Source organism: Acomys russatus, chromosome 3, assembly GCF_903995435.1.
Source record: "Acomys russatus chromosome 3, mAcoRus1.1, whole genome shotgun sequence".
Classification (NCBI taxonomy): Eukaryota; Metazoa; Chordata; class Mammalia; order Rodentia; family Muridae; genus Acomys; species Acomys russatus.
The window spans coordinates 49,105,934-49,125,619 of NC_067139.1; the positions used below are offsets into that span (position 1 = coordinate 49,105,934).

At 44.0% G+C, this 19,686-nt stretch overlaps 1 protein-coding gene across 1 annotated transcript in view; it reads left to right on the plus strand.

Annotated features, from left to right (window-relative positions):
- The window catches only part of Nek10 (NIMA related kinase 10), a 180,826-nt gene that overhangs the window by 60,718 nt on the left and 100,422 nt on the right, over nt 1–19,686 (plus strand). Inside the window, exon 23 of the mRNA XM_051140001.1 lies at nt 14,611–14,686. Coding sequence (XP_050995958.1) covers nt 14,611–14,686 — 76 coding nt within the window. The remainder of the gene's footprint in view (nt 1–14,610; nt 14,687–19,686) is intronic.

The window sequence follows — 19,686 nt, forward strand, 5'->3', positions numbered from 1 at the left end:
GTCTGGTGCATAGCCATTACCTTGAACCTTTTCATTTGCTCCTATTCTTTCCTCTTGCATCAACATCCTGAATATAGAGGCTACAGTTATGGACTAGGGATACCTGGTTATTCCTCCCAGTGTAAGGTAGACAGCCTTCATGGCTTCTGTAATTTCTGGGCCATCTTTGTTTCCCCTTGCTTAGTCTGAGCTTTTTCCTGTTAGATGTTTTCCTTGTGCCTCTGGTAATAAAGAGCTGCCTTTAATGTTGCAGAAGAGATGGGAAACAGTGGTTAGAGCCACTCTGTGTTCTAGCCTAGGCCGTCACTTGGGGACTTGTAGCATGGTGGAGATTTCTTCAGAGATCCTGAAGTTGGAATCCATCCAAGCCTTGCTCCAAAGAAGTTGTCCATCACCTGGCCCATCCCCCATGGCCTGCTGCTGTATTGCCATTCTGGGAGGCACATGCTTGGCAGGGCTCAGAGGACTATGATTTTCACTGAGTTCTCTTAAGCTCTGCCATCTGCTGCTTGGTGCATAGCAATGCATCTGTTTCCTGTTGGTATCCAAGGCACTGTGTGGGCAGGCGGGGACCTGGGACTTCATCTTTGCTTCTGCGGGGTGAATGCCTTTGACTTTTGAATGGCCTTTGATCTTCCTTGTGCTCGGCCAGGTCTGTCACCATCGTGTCTCTCCTCACCATCTTCCAAGGTGTCACTGCTACATATCATCCTCTGCTATCGCCATACCCGTTCTCAGAGACAGTCCCTGACCATATTTTAGCAAGGGTTTGAGAATTGCAGGAGATAAGCATGCATGATCAGGTGGCCAGGCTAGCTACACTAATTAGGTATAAACAATAGTCATAGCAACACACTTTCTTTTTACGTTGACTCGGGTTGCCCCAGGGTCCCTAGAAAAGGAACTTGGATTTAGCAGAATGAGCAAGTGTTCACTTTATTTTTCTTTCCTTGCCTCTTGTTGCTCAACCTGTTGACTTAATAATTATTAGAGCTCCATTTAGCAGTAGTTAATCTAAAAGTGCTTCCTTCTTTCTGGACATTTTAGCTTGAGTGAGGCAGCATAAGAAAACTACACTGAGAGGCTGGGGGCAGCCCATGGGCACAGTCTACTGTGGTTTTACTATCACAGTGATGGCGTGGCCAGGGCATTGCATGGCATTATCATCGCCATGGAGTAGAAGATGATTTTCTGACTAACACAATAACCCAGAGCCTTTATATAACTCTTGAACAGTGTCTTAGATGCAATAGTTCTACACTGTTTAATCATCATCCATCACTGTTTATCAAAAAGTGGCCATTAGACTCAATGTTAAGAGGGACTAGGGTCTTATGAAAATGCTATTGCATTAATTTTTATCTAAGTATATAGCAGTCCCATATTTTAGGAAACTGGATGAAGTGTGACTGTGCTTGGCAACACTGCTAACACAGCCTCTGTAGCCGATGAAGCATGTCACCACAAAGGGGCAGTCGCCTCAAGGCGGAAGCTGCCACAGAGCTTGCAACAGCTGCCTGGGTGGTTTCATTGTGTTTCTACAAAGAGGCAGCCTTCCATGTATTATTATTTGTAGTGGCATTTCCTTTTGTGAGTTTGGAAAGTTTATTTATTTCCAGAAAAGAAGCACAAATTTGTCAAATGATGCCAAAGATGAATGGGGCAAAGTGTATTGGAAAAAAAAAGAAAGAAAGAAAAAAAGAAACTTTAGGGAAACCGAAATGTTCTTCCTCTCAATGTATGCATTGAAGTCGGCTTGCAGTTGTTTCTAGCTGGAGTTCACTGTTTTTCGGAAACAGTTGTGAGAACTGTTCAGCATGTTCAGTGCTTGTGGACTTACAGGTGCTTTCTCTTTGGTTTCCCAGCACTGGGCATTCAACTCAGTGCTATGAGGCAGGCAGCACTGCTCCATTCCAACCCAACCCCACTGTGTCTGCTTTCCATGTGCGAGTCTGTTTCTACTTGAAAACTAGCATCTGGACCTGTGTGAACTGACATGCCCAGGCATGGCTCCTGCATGTCTTAGTGGCCTTTGAGGGCCAGATGGAAACAAGCCTTCAGTGGCACACTGGGGTAAACACAGCTAAGTGCTGCCACCTGCTGTGTGGCACCCATACATTGCCAGTGCAGCATAGCGTGACCCTGGGGAACTCATGCTCAATCCCACTGTTTCACATTTCTTGGCCTTTTCAAATGGCCACATATCACCTTTCATGCTTCCTGGGCACCGAATTAAAAAAAGAGAAAAGCAAAACACAAAACTCATATAACAGTAATAATTTCAGACACGGGCTTTTATGTATGGCTCAGGGGATCACATGTTCCTGGAGCAGGAGTGCACACGGTACATGTCTTCTTTGCCAAGTGATATTTGATGGCTCTTGGTGGTAGTAACAAGGCCATACTTGATTCTGTGTGACATTTATCAAAGGCTTGATGCTCACCGCATGCTACTGTAATGGAGGTGCTGCCAGAATGGATATAATGCAAAAGGCCACAGCTTCTGTGCCCTGACTTCCAGATCATATGGCGAAATCCGCATACTCAGTCAACAAATACTTTATGAACTGACACATCCTGCCTCCAGCAAAGCAAGCAGGACAGACAGGGCCCCTTCTTCACAAGTTAGTGGTGACAGTGCCGGGTGGCAGGCAGCATGTGTGTGGCTAGAGGACCCCCCACTGCTGCAGTGCCCCCCCCCCCACTTAGCTATCAAGTCCAGCTCTGCTCCTCCAGTTTGATCTTTGCCACCCATGTCTGACAGGCTGGTTCCCACAGTGCTCACACGCTGCACTCACAGCGCCCAGGGTGCAGTAAATACTGGGTTGCTGTTGCTGTTTCCTCGAGAAGAAATCAGATTCCTTTGACTCTGATTCTTTGTCAGAACCTAACACATATTTACTGAGTAAAAGGGCAGAGAAATGAATACAGAGATGAATGAGGGCCTCTGAGGTGGCTTTGTAAAGGCACTTGTCCCCAAGCCCGGTTACCAAAGTTTGATCCCCAGGAACCACTTGATGGAAGGCAAGAACAGACTCTTGTAAATTATTCTCTGTCTTCCACATACAAGCACAAAGGCACATGTGTCCCCGCACCCAGTCACTGTTAGAAAAAGAGGAAGGCACATTGAATAAAGGTACAGATGAGTCAAATGCACGCAAGTAGAAATCCCAACCGGAGACGAGGGTGAAGGGGTTGCCTGGGATTGAATGCTGCGTTAGACGTGTTTGATGCAAGGGAAGTTGTTGATTGGTGGGTGTGTCTGCAAATCTCACAAGCATCACCAGCAGTAGGAAGGAAAGTTTCCTCTCTTGAATGCCACGGAACTTCAAAGACCAGGTTAGACCTTCCTATACCCCTGCTAACCTTGGTATTTTTAGAGGGCTTGGAGATCTTACTTGTCATTATTGTGTTGTCATCTGCTAGGATCTGTGTCTCTTTAGAAAACAGAGGCATGCTGTTTACACCAGGAAAATCTGGCCACGTACTGACTCTTCCTGTGGCCTATGGAGGCCTCGGGACCCACCTGGCTTTGAATCGACTCTGGGGTTTACTTGAATTGGAGAGGATGCAAAACTTTCATTGCCATGGGCATAGCCTAACAGCACCTCAGCTGTGGGGGTGTGGCCACAGAAGGTTCTCCGCCTACTGCCCTAGTGTTGCTATGAAAGTAAGAATGCTTTTTGCTAAGTCTATCACCATTGCCTTGTACTGAAAGAATAGAAGGATTGTCTGAGGAAATCATCCTGATCTTGTTTCTAGGACAGTGAGGAGGCTGTTAAGTGCTTGAAAAGGATGCTGCAGTGGAATTGGGTCTGGTGGCTAAGAGGCTGCAAGGGCTCCTTACGTCCAGGGTCTCCAGCCAGAGGGCAGGGAAGTCCACAGCACAGGCCTTAGAGGCAGGGCGGCTGGTGGCGCAGCCCAGTGGAGAGCCTGGGGTTGTGATGTTACCAAATGTGAGGAGGGAGGCCTCACATTTGGTAGCCACACTTGTCAGCGCTCACCAGGGGCCACTCAGGGAAGGGGCTCAGGGCAGAGGGGCCCAGTGTGAAGGCCAGGCTCCTTGCCTGTGAGCCTCCTCCCCGGTTTAGGTCACTCTGTTTTAGACTCAGCATGCCATTTGTTGAGTTTAAATATGAAGTTGTTAGTAATAGCTCAACTTCGTGTGTGTGAAGAGGCTACCAGGAGCCCGGGGGGTGGGGGGCGGGGATGAGGGATGTATGATCTTCAGAAGAAGAAGTAAAACAGAGCAGGGCTCTGCTGAAGGAAGAGTCTGAACCTCTTTTAGGAAACCCATGTTCTCTTGGGGCCTTGCCTGGGTGATTCCAAGACTGTAGGTATCCGGGAAAGTAGCAGGAAAGAGACTGGCTGCACAAAGCCAGGCTGTGTAGTGGGTTTCCCCTGGCCCAGCACCATAGCTGTGCTTGGGCAGCCCCCCTATCCCGGCCACCACGGGCCTCTCTCTGACTGAGGGTTTCTTGACATTGGCAAGGTTGCTCCTTGTTTTCATGCTCCTTAGAGAACACCCAGTCTCTCAAAGAGCATTTGTTACGGGACCAAAAAAAGCACAGCTATGTCAACCACTGCTCTGACACATGGACACATAGACACCCTCAGAACTCATCTCTTCTCCAAGTCACTTCACAGTCCTCCCTGAAAGGGCCGCTTAAGGTAGATGAAAGGGCATCTTGAGGGCACCATGGGGCTTGTAGTCATGGGCTGGGGCAGGATGAATCACTGTTACGTATGCACAGTTTAACCTACACTCATGGATATGCCAGCCATATGGCCTTGCCCCACCTCTACCCTCTGGCCTTGCAGGCCTCTCATATCCTAGTGGATGTTGCCCGTTTTACCACAGGACTTTGTGGATATAGCCCCTTTGCCTGGAAGTGCCTTCTCCCCTCTCCTTTTTCATCCCTGTTGAGTTCTCCATCTCATATTTCTCAGTGACCATGTTTTAACAGTGACACACTCTCTCATATATCTGTGTATGTATATGTATATACATACATATATATGTGCATATATGTGTGTGTGCATGTGTGTCTGTGTGCCTGTCTCTGTGTGTGTTTGGGGTGGGGATGTGCCATAGATTTATAGGTATGCCTGGAGACCATAGAACAACCTCAAATGCCATTTTCCAGGGCCTGTTCACCTTGCTTTTTGAAACAGGGCCTCTCACTGGCTGGAGCTTGCCAAACAGGCCACGTTGTCTGGCTCGAAAGCCCCAGGGCTCTTTCTGTGTCTGCCTTGCAGCACTGGAATTACAAGTCTGTCAGTGCTCCCAACTTTCTTAAGTGGCATCTGGGGATGGCACTCAGGGTTCTAAGCTTTATCAGCTGAACTGTGCCCCTGACTTCTACAGAAACCTTTCTGATCTACTCTTCCCTCTACCTGGCCTGCCCTTTGAAAGCCACAGATGTGCACTGATACCTTGTGAATGATCCTTTGTTGGATGTGCATCTCCATCACTAGTCCCACAATCTATCTCAGAGGCAGATTCTGGTCTGCTAGTCATCCTCTTTGTACCTAGTTCAGTACCTGGAACACAGGTCTTGACATCTCAGTGAAAGGACAATTGACGACAATCTTGAAGGCTGGATGAGAAAGATGGAAGTCTTCTAAGCATGGTGATCAGGTGATCTTCTGGTCCATCTGTGGAGCCTCTGCAGTGATGTGGTTAGGGGTCCTTGCTGCTGAGTGCTCCCTGGGACCGAGGAGAGGTCTTTTTATGGGGTACACCTGAGAGGGGATGTTTTCTGGTCCCTTCAAACAATGGCCACAGGTACATGAGTACATAAATATTGGAGCTGGAGAGAAGGACCAGGAGAGGGAAGGGGAGATGCCATCTGCTATCCAAGACACTTTGGGTATCCCAGGCAACTGTGAGTGATGAGCTGAGCATAGACTGGGAAATGGTAGGTGCATCGTAGGGCTAGAGGACAAAGCCCATAGGGTTTGGTGACTGAACTGTGGTTTGGTAGAAACTGACACAGCTGATGGCCAAACGCTTGTGGCCAGATGGGTCTCCACGCAAAGGCAAGACACCTTACATCTGCAGTGTGTCAGAGGACTTTGCAGCTGTTGTCATGTGGCTAGAGCAGGTATAGATCACTCAGAGCAGCTGAGTGAGGGGAGCAGAGCCACAAAGTGGTGGGTAGGAAGACAGACAGCGAGGGCCTGGGGCTCAGCTCAGAGCCTGGTTCCTTGCTTGAGTGTGGGGACTGCATGCAGGCTGCTTGTGAGCAGTGGCCCTGTCACTTGCCCTATGGAACTTTTTCATGCTGTATTGAGATGTTTTCAGTTGTCAGCATTGAATTCCTATTCAGGCACCCAGATGCCTGTGTGGTTTCAGAAATAAAGCATTTCTTCCCCATATGTTGACACAAATGAGGAAAGAGCAGCAGAAACATCGCCTGCTGCTACCAAAACTTCCCAATGGCCAAACAGCTTCCGATTTTGCTATTTAAGCATTTCTCAGCTATCTGTGTTTTTTGTGAACATCTGTCTAAGCTCATGCCGTTATCTAAATGGATTGGCATGAATAAAAATCATTGTAACATTTCTTGGTTTTTACCTTTTAAAATCAGTTTTCATAAGGTGATTTTCTACGTTATTTTATTTTTTAAGTTAGCCAAGGCTTACATATGCTCAAAGTATAGTGATCTCCCTAAAAATATTGCTGGAGTATACTTTTTATTTTACATAGTGCTGACCTAATCTTTCTAACTTTCTCCAATGTATGCTAGCTCAGCAAGCTATCTAGCTTATGGACAATGGAAAACACTACATAAATTTGGGCACACACATGCCCTGTACACGCAGATGTGTAATACCTCATCCAACAGCAGCAAGCAATATCCAGCCTTTACTCTCATAGAGAACACCAGATGCTAAACAGATATTTACATATTGACAAGCATAACTTCCAGTAGTGGCTGATCCTCAGTTGGATGAATGGATAGAGAAAGGCCTTTAGAAGGAGGGTCAAGCTTTTGATGGCATGTGTTGTAAGTAGCTCTTTGAAAATCTAGACCATGTCTGATCTTGTAGCCTGGTAAAGTTTGTTATTTATTCTCCATATTTATCAGGAGCTTTCCGCAAAATTTTGACCTTGTCTCTAGTGTTTCTTCACATGAAGAACTATGGTTTCAGGGAAGGGACAGTGGCCAGGAGTACAGGAGTCAAGCTCTGTATCCCTGGTGCTGGTGATATGGCCTAGGGAGCCTACTGATGGGCAGTCTAACTCCAGAGAATTTGGAGGCTTAGAACAATAAATAGTTTTTTGGGTTCTGAGGGTGAGTGATACAGAGGAAGCCTGACTGGGTGGCTCTGGTCCAGGGTCTGTCATAGATCTGAAGGAAGCAGTCAGCTGGTTGCATTGAGGGAAACCTTGAACGGGCCTGGAGGGTGGGTTTTCAGGATCGCTTTTGTCACAAAGCTGGCACCAGCTGGCTTTGGTGGGTGTGAGTATCTTGCTTCTCTTCTGTGTGGCCTATCATTTGGAACAGATTATCTTCTTGGTGTGGCCTCTTTGGTAGGTTCTGACAGAGCTAGAAAACATGCCAAAATCAGAAGAGAGTCTCTGCACTCTAGCAGCTCATCCCAACTGCGGTGTGCTCTGCTGTAGTCACAAGTTGCCAAAAATGCCAACCAAACATCTACCTATTGGAGTTCAGAGTGTTTTCCAAATGGTTGAGACAATGGAGGGATGTTTTCAAAACTGCATGGGTGAGATGGTCAGGCAGAGCAGGAAGCCCCCGAGATGCTGCTATGCCTCTTTGACCAGTGCCAGTGGACTGTACCGAGAAGCTTCTGCTGGGATGCCTGTGACAACAGCTGGCTGGTAGAATGCTATGGACCATCCTGTTCTTCGAGGTGCTGTGATTCCAGCTGAGGAGCTGCTGATGCTGTGTTCTGGTGCCGATATGCAGTCTTCTGAGTGCTGGGAGACCTTTTGGAAGCTGGGTGGGTTCCAGCAAAGAACTTCGTGGCTGCCCGTAGGGGAGTGAGCTGCACCGGGCACCCTGCTAGCCATGTTCCTCCTCTTGCATCTCTCCTAGTATCTTCCACTACAAAGCTCTCTGTCAGGGTAGCTGGAAAGGAGAAACATTCTAGGGGTCCACCCCTGTCTCACAAAGCAGTTTTGATGGTGTTCTTTAGCACAGTCAAATTGATACCAAAAATTAGCATCTGGGTAGCCTACGTAAAAATTGAAAGTTAACTTAGGATCAGAGATCTATAGAAAAGATTTAATTCAAGTCATATATAATTGCAGCAGTATAGATACTGAAACAGGAAGACTGCTATGCGTCTGAAGCCAGTCTGAGCTACAGTGTGAGACAGTCTCAAAAGAATACGAAAAGACAAAACCCCAAACACTTAAATTATAACATTTCTAGAAGAAAACAAAGCCTTGCAAATGCAAACAGAAAGCAAGGGGATGGAAAGACAAGCTCCAGAACAAGGAGAGATTGTGTGTGTGTGTGGTGTGTGTGGTGTGGTGTGTGTGTGTGTGTGGTGTGGTGTATGGTGTGTATGGTGTGTGTGTGTGGTGTGTGTGTGTGGTGTGTGTGGTATATATGTGTGTGGTGTGTGGGGTGTGTGTGTATGTGTGGTGTGTGGTGTGTGTGTGTGGTGTGTGATATGTGTGTGTGTTGTGTGGTGTGTATGTATGGTGTGTATGTGTTGTGTGGTGTGTATGTGTGGTGTGTGTATGTGTGTGTGTGTGGTGTATGTGTGTGTGTGTGGTGTGTGTGTATATGTGGTGTGTGTGTGTGGTATGTGTGTGTGTTGTGTGTGTTGTGTGGTGTGTATGTGTGTGGTGTGTGTGTGGTGTATAGTGTGTGTGTGTGTGTGTGTGTGTATGTGTGTGTATGTGGCTCTGAGCTCCACTTCCTCCCTCAGGGCACCCAGCTGTGGCTGCACACTGGGCTGGGAATGATGAAGCCTAGCTGGAGTGGTGGAGTCTGCAGGATGCTCATGCAGGGAGTGCTGGCTTGGGGGAGTCTTTTGAGGTTTCAGTGTTACAGCTCTTTTGGGCAATAGCTCATCCTGGGGTCCACTTCTTCCATTTGGAGCACCCAGATACCAGGAGATGCTAGACAAAGGAATGGAGGGGGTGGTGTCCGAGGGTCAGCTCTTCAACTCTTACAGCCTTTTAGCTTACAGCTAGGAAACAGCAATATCTCAGAAGATACTCAGTGAAACAGCTTGAGCTCTTTATTCTGAGTGAACAAGGCCCATATGAACCTTGAGGAGGGACTTTCAGCATAGGTTCACGTTATTGCCTGGGGCTGAGATGGTGGAAATCCTTTATTTACATGGAGAGGAAATACAGGTGCCAGGCTACTTGACTGCTCTGAAAATTGTGGAGGTAGGGCATGCTGGCACAGAGCACAAAGGGAGTGAGCCTTACTCTGGCCAATCTCAAGATTGAGATTTTGGGGTTTGAACATGTCTTCTTCACCTCTTTCTAGCTCCATGCCAGTTTTCCTGGTTGTGTGGTCTACAATGCATATATATGCATACACACACATATATACATTGTATATATATATACATATATATGCATGTGTGTATGAATATATGTATGAATATATATTTACTGATGAACCATATATGCATACATGTACAAGTATATATGTATATATACACACACTTGTAAATATGGGTATATATATACATATACAAACACACACACACACACACACATACACACACACACACACACACACACACACATATTCAATGAACAGTAAGAAAAAACTAAAAGCCCAGAAACTCCACCGAGAAAAGATTCATGGATATCAAATAAATATGATAAATGTGCAGCAACATAAATCATTACCTGCAAGTGAAATGCAGCTGAAAACTGCCCTGGGCTCTCATCGCACGCTCCGGGGACCCTGTAGGAGCGCAGCAAGGTCCAACACAAGATTGGGTGCAGCAGCTGGGGTCCTCTAACAGTTCCTTTGAGAAGAAACACTAATCTACATTTTTAAAAAGTCAAATTAAACATACCCTCATCACCTGATCTAATTATTGTACTGCAAGAGAAACTGAAGGTTCAGTTCGCAGAAAAGCGTGCTGCAATCGCTGTGGAATGGTTGGTGGAAATGTGAGTGGCCAGCCCTGACTTATGTTTTTTTTTTAAGTTTAAGTTTTTAGTTTTTGGGACAAGACCTACCATGTGTCTCTGAAACTATGATCCTGAACCTCACTATGTAGCCCAGGCTCATCTTGAACTCACGATCATCCTTTTTCAGCCTCCACAGTGCTGGGACTGTAGACATCTGCTATGGCATCAACATTCTTGGCTTGCTTTGAAATTAGAAACAAAGTATTCAGTCTTTCAGCGTGAACTAGTGTGTCAGCCACGGGCTTCTTTCTATACATGCCCTTTACGAGGTTAAGGAGGTTCCAGTGTATTTCTACTCTGCCGAAAGGAGTAAAGACTACCAGGGGCTCTGTGTGCATTTACTGTGATGATTATGTAGCTGTGTGTGTGTGTGTGTGTACATTGTACAGTTTATGTGTGTGCATGTGTGTGTACAGTGTACTGGTGTGTGTGTGTGTGCTAGAGAGCAACAGTCATTGCCTTCCCCTGTCACTCTTCACCTTATTTTCTTAGACAGTCTCTCAGTGTACCTGAGGCTGAACACTTGACTGAACTATGTGGCCAGTGAACTTGGAGGATTCACCTGATGTTGGCCCTCGCATGTGTTAGGTGCTCATGTTGTCTAGCAGGCACTTTATCAAACAAGCCATCTCCCTAACTCTAGTCCTCCCCTGGCAGCCCCCCTCCCCCGCTGTCAAAGCCTGGTAACCTACTCTGGGTGATTTCTAACGCTGAAGAGGCCCGACAGTCTCATGGTCTGATGAAACTCTTTTCCACCTATTATGTTTTGCCCTATGTGTTGGCTGGATGGGCTTGTGTATGGTTTATCAGTCTTCTTGTTTTTGCTTGTTGGAGATGCTGCTCTCAGTCTTTTTTTTTTTTTTTTTTTTTTTTGAGAGCCATGTTAGTCCAATGACTGGTCATTTGTGTGTAGCAGATATGATTCACTCCTTTAATATTAGACTGGCTTGTCAGAAAAGCAATTGAGGCTTAATTCTTTTCTTTGCTGTCACTGTTGTGCTTTGTTAAGAATTGATTGACATAAGATTAATATCTGACTGTTGATTTCTCTCTGTAAAACATTTAAGCAAATTGCTTATTGTCTCTGAGGCTCAGTTTCCTCATGTCTATAAAAGGAGATTAGTCATATGAGCATTATACTACAGGATTTGAAAATATATTACAAAGCTGTAGTAATCAAAGCATAGAAATAGACCAATGGAATGATTTTGAGAGTCTAAAAAGAAATACATACATTTATATACATCTATGTACATATGGATTTTGACAAAAATGATAAGAATATGACAGTCTTTTGAATGACAAGTAATGGTTCTGTATTTACCTGCAAAAGAATAAGATAGAAAACTCCTCTCAGCAGTTACAAAACCAATCCAAAATGAATAATATAGGTAAGGGTGGAACAAATAGAAAAAACCCTATGAGGAGTGCTTGAGGACTTTGGGATGTTTTAGATAGGACCCTAAAGCACATGAGACAAATAAAGCTCTGACACGTGGTTTCCATCAAACTGAAAGCCCAAGAAATGATCATCAGTGGTGAGATGCTGGAGAGTAGGAGGAAATACGATGAGCAGCAATGTACCATAGAGACAATATTCAGGACACATGAGGAGCTCTCTAAATCAATAGCAAAACCCAAACATCCCATGGAAAGTAGGCATCTCTTAAGTGCATGTAGAAATAAATAGTAGGTGCTTTTAAAAGGTCCAACATCACTAATCTGCAGGAAAATGCCAATTTACTAGGGCATTTTGCCCTAGTAAAGAATGACCATAAAAAAATGGTTAAAAGTAATTTTGTATACCAACTTAAAGTAAATAGACAAGTGGCTATTTTCTCCCTGCTGGGAAGAGGAAGGGAGCGTGAAAATAACCATATGATTATGGCAAACACTGAGAAAGCTCCTTGAAACATTGCAAATAGGGCTACCCTATGATCGCATCCAGACCTTTCACTCCCTGGCTGTAGCCCCTGTTTATTGCAACAGAGTTCAAGTAGGTAAGAAATGGAGACAGCCAGGTGTCCACCAACTGATGGATACGTGAAGAACTTATAGCCTGGATACACAGTTAATATTATGCAGCTGTACGCAAGAATCCTGTCTATTCTACAGCAACATGGGCAGACACAGATCATTTCATGAAACAAGCCAGGCACAGAAAAATAAGTGCCCCTCGGGTGGACGAGGATGCTGATCTCACATAAACTGAGAAGGGTAGTGTTGACCAGAGACTGAGGAGATGAGGGGAGAGAAAGACAGGAAAATAAGCCAGGCTGCTCTTATATACTGTGAACTCAGAAGGCTAGAATATTTTTTAAGTATTTATTTAATCTGATTTAAACATATAATGTATACTAGATCAAAGTATAACATTACTCCATTTAGATTTATGACGTTTTGTTTTTTATGCATCAATTAAAAGTTTATTTAAGCAAGGTGTGGTGGTACACACTTTTAATTCCAGCACACAGGGAGGCAGAGGGAGTCTGTGAGTTCGAGGCTAGCCTGGTCTACAAAGTGAGTCCAGGACAGCCAAGGCTACATAGAGAAACCCTGTTTCAAAAACAAAACAAAACAACAGAACAGTAAAGTTCATTTAAATAAAAAAATAAGAAAAAATAGAAATTATCTTGATTTTAATAGATATGATATATAGATATCAATATATCTATCGAACTATCACAACATACCCTAAAACATGTACAATTCTGAATTCACCAAAAATATGTTATTTTAGGGCTTTTGTGTGGCTCAGCTGATGAAATGGCTATGGAGAAGCCCTGAATTCAAGCCTCAGCATAAACTGGAACCGAGGCTTAGGTCCATCATCCTAGCACTTGGGGGATGGAGGAGAACCAGAGTGTCAAGGTCATTCTTAGCTACACAGTGAGTTTTATGGCACCTGGAGACACAGAAGACCCTGGGTCAGAAATGTGTCAAGTGATAAAAACAAGGACAAAAGATCACACTCCGTTTCCAGTGTGGTTTGGCTCTAAAAATCTGACTGGGAAGGCATAGGAGTGAAGAAAGGACAGACACTAGAGAAGAAACAGACACACAAATGCAGAAAAGCTTGGGTCAGGTGGTCTGTGTGCATGCTACTGGAGTGGCACCCAGAGCCCCACCTCTGGACTGTTTATTGTGTGCAGCTCAGGAGGACGGGGTTGTCTTAGGCAGAGGTTTCCGTGGGCAGCAGTCTGGGCTGTCAACATCTGGGAGAAAGAAGCTGCAGTTGCTGTTTTTGCACTCACTGCTAACATTTGCACTCGGACCAGAGGGAGGCTTTGACAACTTCCCATGGGTCTGAGGCATTGGCTCTTGCCCATGTCAACAATATACACTCATTCAGGACTTCATTTGCTTTTCACAATTCACTTAAGGCTTCTTCGGCTGCTCACAATTAGTTATTAAACACTGTGCTGCACATAGCTTTATATAATATATAAAATTTTAATATCAAGTTATTTAATTTTACTGTTGTACTTTTTACCTTGTTATGCTATATTAATCCTTATTTCGCAGATATGGTAAATTAGTGCCAATGGATGCTATTTAATTTCAGCTTCTCCGAACTTCATAATGGTTGTTCCTTTACTTCTACCATTTTCTCTCTTTCCATCCCCTTCCCTCCCACCTTTCACTTCTCCTACACCACCCTCTCATTCCTGACCTCCATTTTCTGTCCTTCCTCTTTCCTTCTTTCAGGTATTTCCTTCCTTGAGACAGGATCTCACTATGTAGCCCAGGCTGGCCTTGAACTCTCGACATTATTGCCTTAGCTCCTAAGTGCTGAGACTTCAAAGATCCATTCCCCAAGGCCCAGCTATATTTAGAAATGATCATTTACTTTTCCTACCTGCAGTTTGTTAAAGAGGAGTATACCATAGCACGTTTAATTAAGATCATTATTTCACAGTTCCAGCTGTCCATTTTAAGTTCTCTCCATCTTTTTTTTTTTCTTCTTTTACTGCCCCCTCCATTTAAGACAGGATCTTACTATGTAGCACATGCTGTTTGCCTCCTTGATTGAATTCTGGGACTACAGGCTAAGCCATCACACCCCACCTTTTTATTTTTTTTTTATAAATCAAATGCAGCTTTGACAGAAGCTATATATTAAAACCCTATAGTCTTCCTATTCATTTGAGAACTTTAAAGTGAAAACAAAATCACAAGATCAGTCAAGACTTCCATTTGGCTTAGTTAGCAAAGACTTACATTAGATTGTTTTAAGAAGATAAACCACCTCATGTCAGAATGAAAAGCACAGAAGCATAGAGTGTGTGTGAACATAGGTTGGGAGCAGACAAAGCAGAAGTTGGGGTGGGGGGCATTTTGTGACAACACAGGGAGGGGCAAGCAGTCAGCTGGGAAATGTGTTGGTTAGTTTGCAGAATGTCCAGCTAGGGACTGTGGATCCTGGGGAAAGACAGTAACTCGTTACTCTGTTTTGTGAATTGTAGCTGACTTTGGCCTGGCAAAGCAAAAGCAGGAAAGCAGTAAGCTCACGTCTGTGGTGGGAACGATCCTCTATTCTTGGTAAGGATGATTGCTTTATGGCTTTCAAATAGCACGCTTGACTATTTTGGATTACTGTTTTTGGCTTGCAAAGAAAATCTAATTAAAAAAGGAAGAGTATTTAGTAAGTGTTGTGTTCCTAGGTAGTTCACATAAAAAGAATTGCGTGTCATTATGTGTTTAAAGCAACAACCAGAGGGTAGCCCATTTATAACCCATCTCTATCCTTTTCGGGGCTACTTTCCCTAATTTCTGATTGAAATAGTCCTGGACACTTAAATCTACAGATGGATGAAGAAATAAGCTGCCCACAGGACAATGAGGAGTCCCATTCCTTGTCTTGCAGGCAGTGACCTGCTATCTTCCTACCTCGGGCAGGATTTCTGTGCCCTCTTACCTGCCCTGTAGCTGGACAATGACAGGGACTGTGTCAATGCTGTTGCACCTGGAGAAGATGAGGAGGCCAGTGCTCTGACCCCTGTCCCAGGGTCTGGCTAAGTGAGTGCTCTGTTTTGATGAACAGAGGCACTGTGGCATATTGCAAACACTGCAAAAGTTCCTTTGCCAGCTGTTTTCTCAACATGAGCCTGTTAAGTGGCTTGCCACATGGCCCCTACCCGTATGAACACGTATGAGAGTAAGATAATGTATTCTCAGAGAAATATCCTGATCTCTCACTTAAAAACCAACCAAGAAGCCTACAGTTCCCCTCTGCCCCCAATCTATCCAACTGCTATACATTGAATCCTAGGAAGAGAGATAAAAATGATCTAGAGGATTCTACAAACTTGTCTGGAAGCAACAGTGCTGCCTTGTCAAGTCCCTTCATGAAGCATTCAGCAACATGGTCGCAGAGGGTGGGATTCTATCTGTCTTACTAGAACGGCTTGTCTTTTGCTTTGGAAACTGACTCACAACAAGATGGACAGATAGCGCCGATCTAAGACACTGGAGCTGATCCTCATGATTACCTTCTGAAACACAAGGCTGGCCCACTCAGTGCTTAATCTTGCCATAATTAGGTCACAAAATATTGATTATTCATACATTTGGTCTCAGCAGATCTCAAGACCAAAATTCCATGACAATGAGAATTAAGTTTCAGTTAGTCATTGTTCGATATTACACTTTTACTGCCAAGAGAATGAACTAAATTTAGAATACTAAATATAATAGTACTAGGTTTTAGTGTACAAAATGCTGATTTTATTTATGATACATGCATGTATGTATACATGTACACATATATGTATATGTAAACAAGTGTATGCATATGTAAATATGTATATGTATATACATGTGTGTTATATGTCTCATTTGACTTTGCTCAGACCTTCCCCAATTCCCCTCCTCATTCAACTCCTACTAGTCTCCTTCCCCAAATTGTGTCCCTTTTGTTCTCACGTCATGTATATGTATGTATAAATATTTATGAGTATAGAGTTGAATTTAGATTCTGCATATGAGAAAAGCACTTGTCTTTTCACCCCACCCCTGTCATCCCTCCCCTCTCATTAGACCTCTTCTTCTCATTTCACAGCCCCCCCTCTACTTTTATGCCATCCATATATTCTCTCACTCACTCAAATCGAGATTCTGCAGTGAGAGAAAGCATACGAGAGTCATCTTTCTAAGGCCGACTGTAACGTTCTCCAGTTCCATTGGCTTCCTTGCTGACAATGTCACAATTTCATTCTTCTTTACAGTGGCATAAAATTCACAATCGTGCATGTGTGCACGTGCACACACACAACACTTTCTTCATCAACTTATCTGTCGACATGTTGGTGTCTATCTGGGCTAATGTGAACGATTCCACCATAAAGTTCACAAGCAATTCAGTGATTTCTGGCATTATTCTTTCCACAGTGGTTTTTTTTTTTTTTTTTTTTTTTTTAAATGTGTATAAGTGTCTGTCTGCAAGTCATGTCCACACTCCACATGTACCTGGTGCCTGTAAAGGCTGGAAGAGGGCACTGGGCCCTCTCGACCTGGAGTTATCCCCAGGTCCCCACCATGTGGCTGTTCTGGAACCAAACCCAGGTCCTCTGAAAGAGCCACAGGGCTCTTAGCTGCTAAGCTATCTCTTCAGCCCCTCTACAGTGTTTTAAAGTGCTCATTATACAGGCCCCTTACCTTATTGGTCAGGTAAATTTCTTTATGTATTATTATTGTTTTGTAGCTACTGTGAATGGATTTTTCCTCCTGATTTACTTCTCAGCAAGTTCATTATTAGTATATAGAAAAGTTACTGATTTTTGTTTGTTGGTTTTATGTCCTGGTATTTGCTGAAAGTGTTTATCATTTAACAGTTTTCCCAGTCTTCCATGTGGTTTTATTGGCATATATTAATTATACATAATAGTGGGTTTCATCCTGACATTTTCATATATATTTAATATATTTGGATTGTATTCTCCCTTCAACCCCCTCTCTTGTCCTCCTTCCATGTGTTGACCCTCTTCTTCTTCCCAATTCATCTCCTTTCTGCTTTTGTGTCCTTGTTTTGTGATGCATGAGTTTAGGCCTGCTTACAGGAGCACAGCCAGCCTACCAGTGGCTACAAAGGCTCTCCCTCCCATAGCAACCGCAAATCCTCAGGGAGCCATGAGGCTTCAGGAGCCCCTTTCTCCTAGCAAATAGTATCTGACAATAAATCCTTAGGGGGAGGTGGGCCTCGTAATTGGGAGTCATGTTCTGCTTTCTTGCTCTGAGACTTTTTCCATCAGCATTCTCCTCCCCACTCACTGTTTCTTCAGGTCTCCAAAGGGTCCATCCTTGGAATCCCTCACCTTCAGATAGTTTCGGGATTGGCTTCCCCTCCTCATTCTGGTCTCTCCTGACACACCACCTCTGTCCAGTTTTTCTGGGTCACTGTAGATCCAGTTCCCACATCTTGCCTCTCTCTGACCTTATATTATACATGTGGTCCCCAGTGTGTGGTCTTAGCAACAAGGCAATGGGAATTGTATTTTGAACTTTTTCCTTTCCTGGGCTTCTGATATGCTGTAAGGCATCTTTGAGATGCTGGGTTGGGGCTTAAGGCTGGCTGCCAGCTTCTGGGTAGCCACGTAGTACCATGTGAGTTGTGATATGCATCTTTGATGTAAAATCTTTTCAATGCACAAGGTCATACAGGGTGCAACCTACCGTAAGTGGGGAGCAGCCCCATCTCAGCTGCATGGTCATGAGCCTTTGCATACCACTGCCTCAGTGGTCTACTGTGGGACCGACAGAATTTTAGTAAATGTTTTGAAGTGAAGTAAACTAAAGTGAGAACAAGGCGTGCCTCACGACAGCATATGAGAGATTGGTGTGCTGATTAAGTGGCTTCATGGAACTTACCTCGCTTGCACTCTATGAAGCCTCAAGTGAGCACTGTTAGTCTTAGAGTGTCAGTGTTGAAGGCAAGGTCTGTGTTATTTAATTAATTAATTAATTAATTTATTTATTTACTTTTAGAGTTTCCACAGTTCCTGGGACAGCAAATAATGGAATTGAGTAGACTAGAGATAAAACATGGAAGGATTTGGAATTAGTGAAACTAACATTGCTCTATTGTTGACACATAGTACCAAGGAAAATTGCAAGGGAGGTGCCCGCAAAATAATGGTACAGTACTGATGTGGGTGAGTGGCTAGCTGTAGGATGCTCAGACTGGAGTTAGACTGTCTGGCTTTAAATCCACTGCACAATGCTAGACTCAGTTTCCCTGTCTAAAGTATGGGTATAATAACAAGAAGCCCACATCTTTGGCAGCCACCCATTAAGCTGAAGCTGAATCTTTGTCCCAATTGCTTAGAAATCCATAAACATTAACACACAGGCACACACACACGCATGTACACATACACATACATGTACATACACACATGCACCCTGGGGTAGGGGGAGAGAAACAGAGCGAGGGGGACTTTGTTATCTCCTTTAGGTTAGATAGACGAGGACTTTGAGACAACTGAGAATTTAATTGCACAAATTAAATTCTAAGTACATCTTAAAGACTTGGTGGAATAGGTCACATGGTCTCCTGAATTCAAGCAGAAGCTGCTAAATAGAACCTTCTAGAGATCATAGAGTGGTGTCCCTGTACTGTCTGACTATCTACTGCTCTTCGCATAGCTTTACTAGCTGATACTTACCTCACACGTATGCAGAGCTGACTAAGTGGCAGACACTGACCAGTGCGGCCTTTTAATCCTCAACGACTCTGGTGAGATCAGGATGACTCTCCTCCATAATCTTAGGAGAGGCGAAGAATTCTTCTTTGATGTCACACACCTTGTAAGTGAAGGAGTCTTAATTTAATGTGGGCAGTAATAGCCTAGGCCCTTGTACCTCTCTGCCAGCTACCCTGCCTCCTCCACGACACTGGTCTGGTGTATCAGGCATCAAATTTTTGTACATTAACTGATGCTTTGCAAGGACAGTTTTGATTTGTTCTTTGGGATATAGGTTTTTCTTCAGATTAAGACTTTAGGAAAGTATGTACACAAGCCTGAATGTGGTAAATAAAATGACAACAGAAGATCAGAAGAAAACAAGTGAAAGGATTTAAAAAAAAAAAAAGTTAGACACAGATCATAAACAGCAGAATAATATACAAATTTTCACTTAGAGGAATGGATGAAAGAACTATTAAGTTACCATACATGTCTAGGCTTAGCTTGTCTAGTTTTTAGATAGTTATTTCTTTTATTTGGGGTCCTTTAAAAATCATATTCCATAATTTAGAAATTTTAGCAATTTATTTTTATTTTGTGTACGTTATGTGTTGTTTGCCAGCATGTGTGTCTGTGTAGCCATGGAGGCCGGAAGAGCGCACTGGATTCCCAGGAGCTGGAATTAGAGCATTATGAGCTATGTGTGGGTGCTGGGCATCAAGCCCAGGTCTTTTAGAAGAACAGCCAGTGCCCTTAACCGTGGAGCCATCTCTCCAGCCCCTCATTTTGGTTTCTAGTGAGAGGACCTTACTACATGAGAGGCCAAGAACTTCTTTTTTTTAAAAAAATATATTTTAT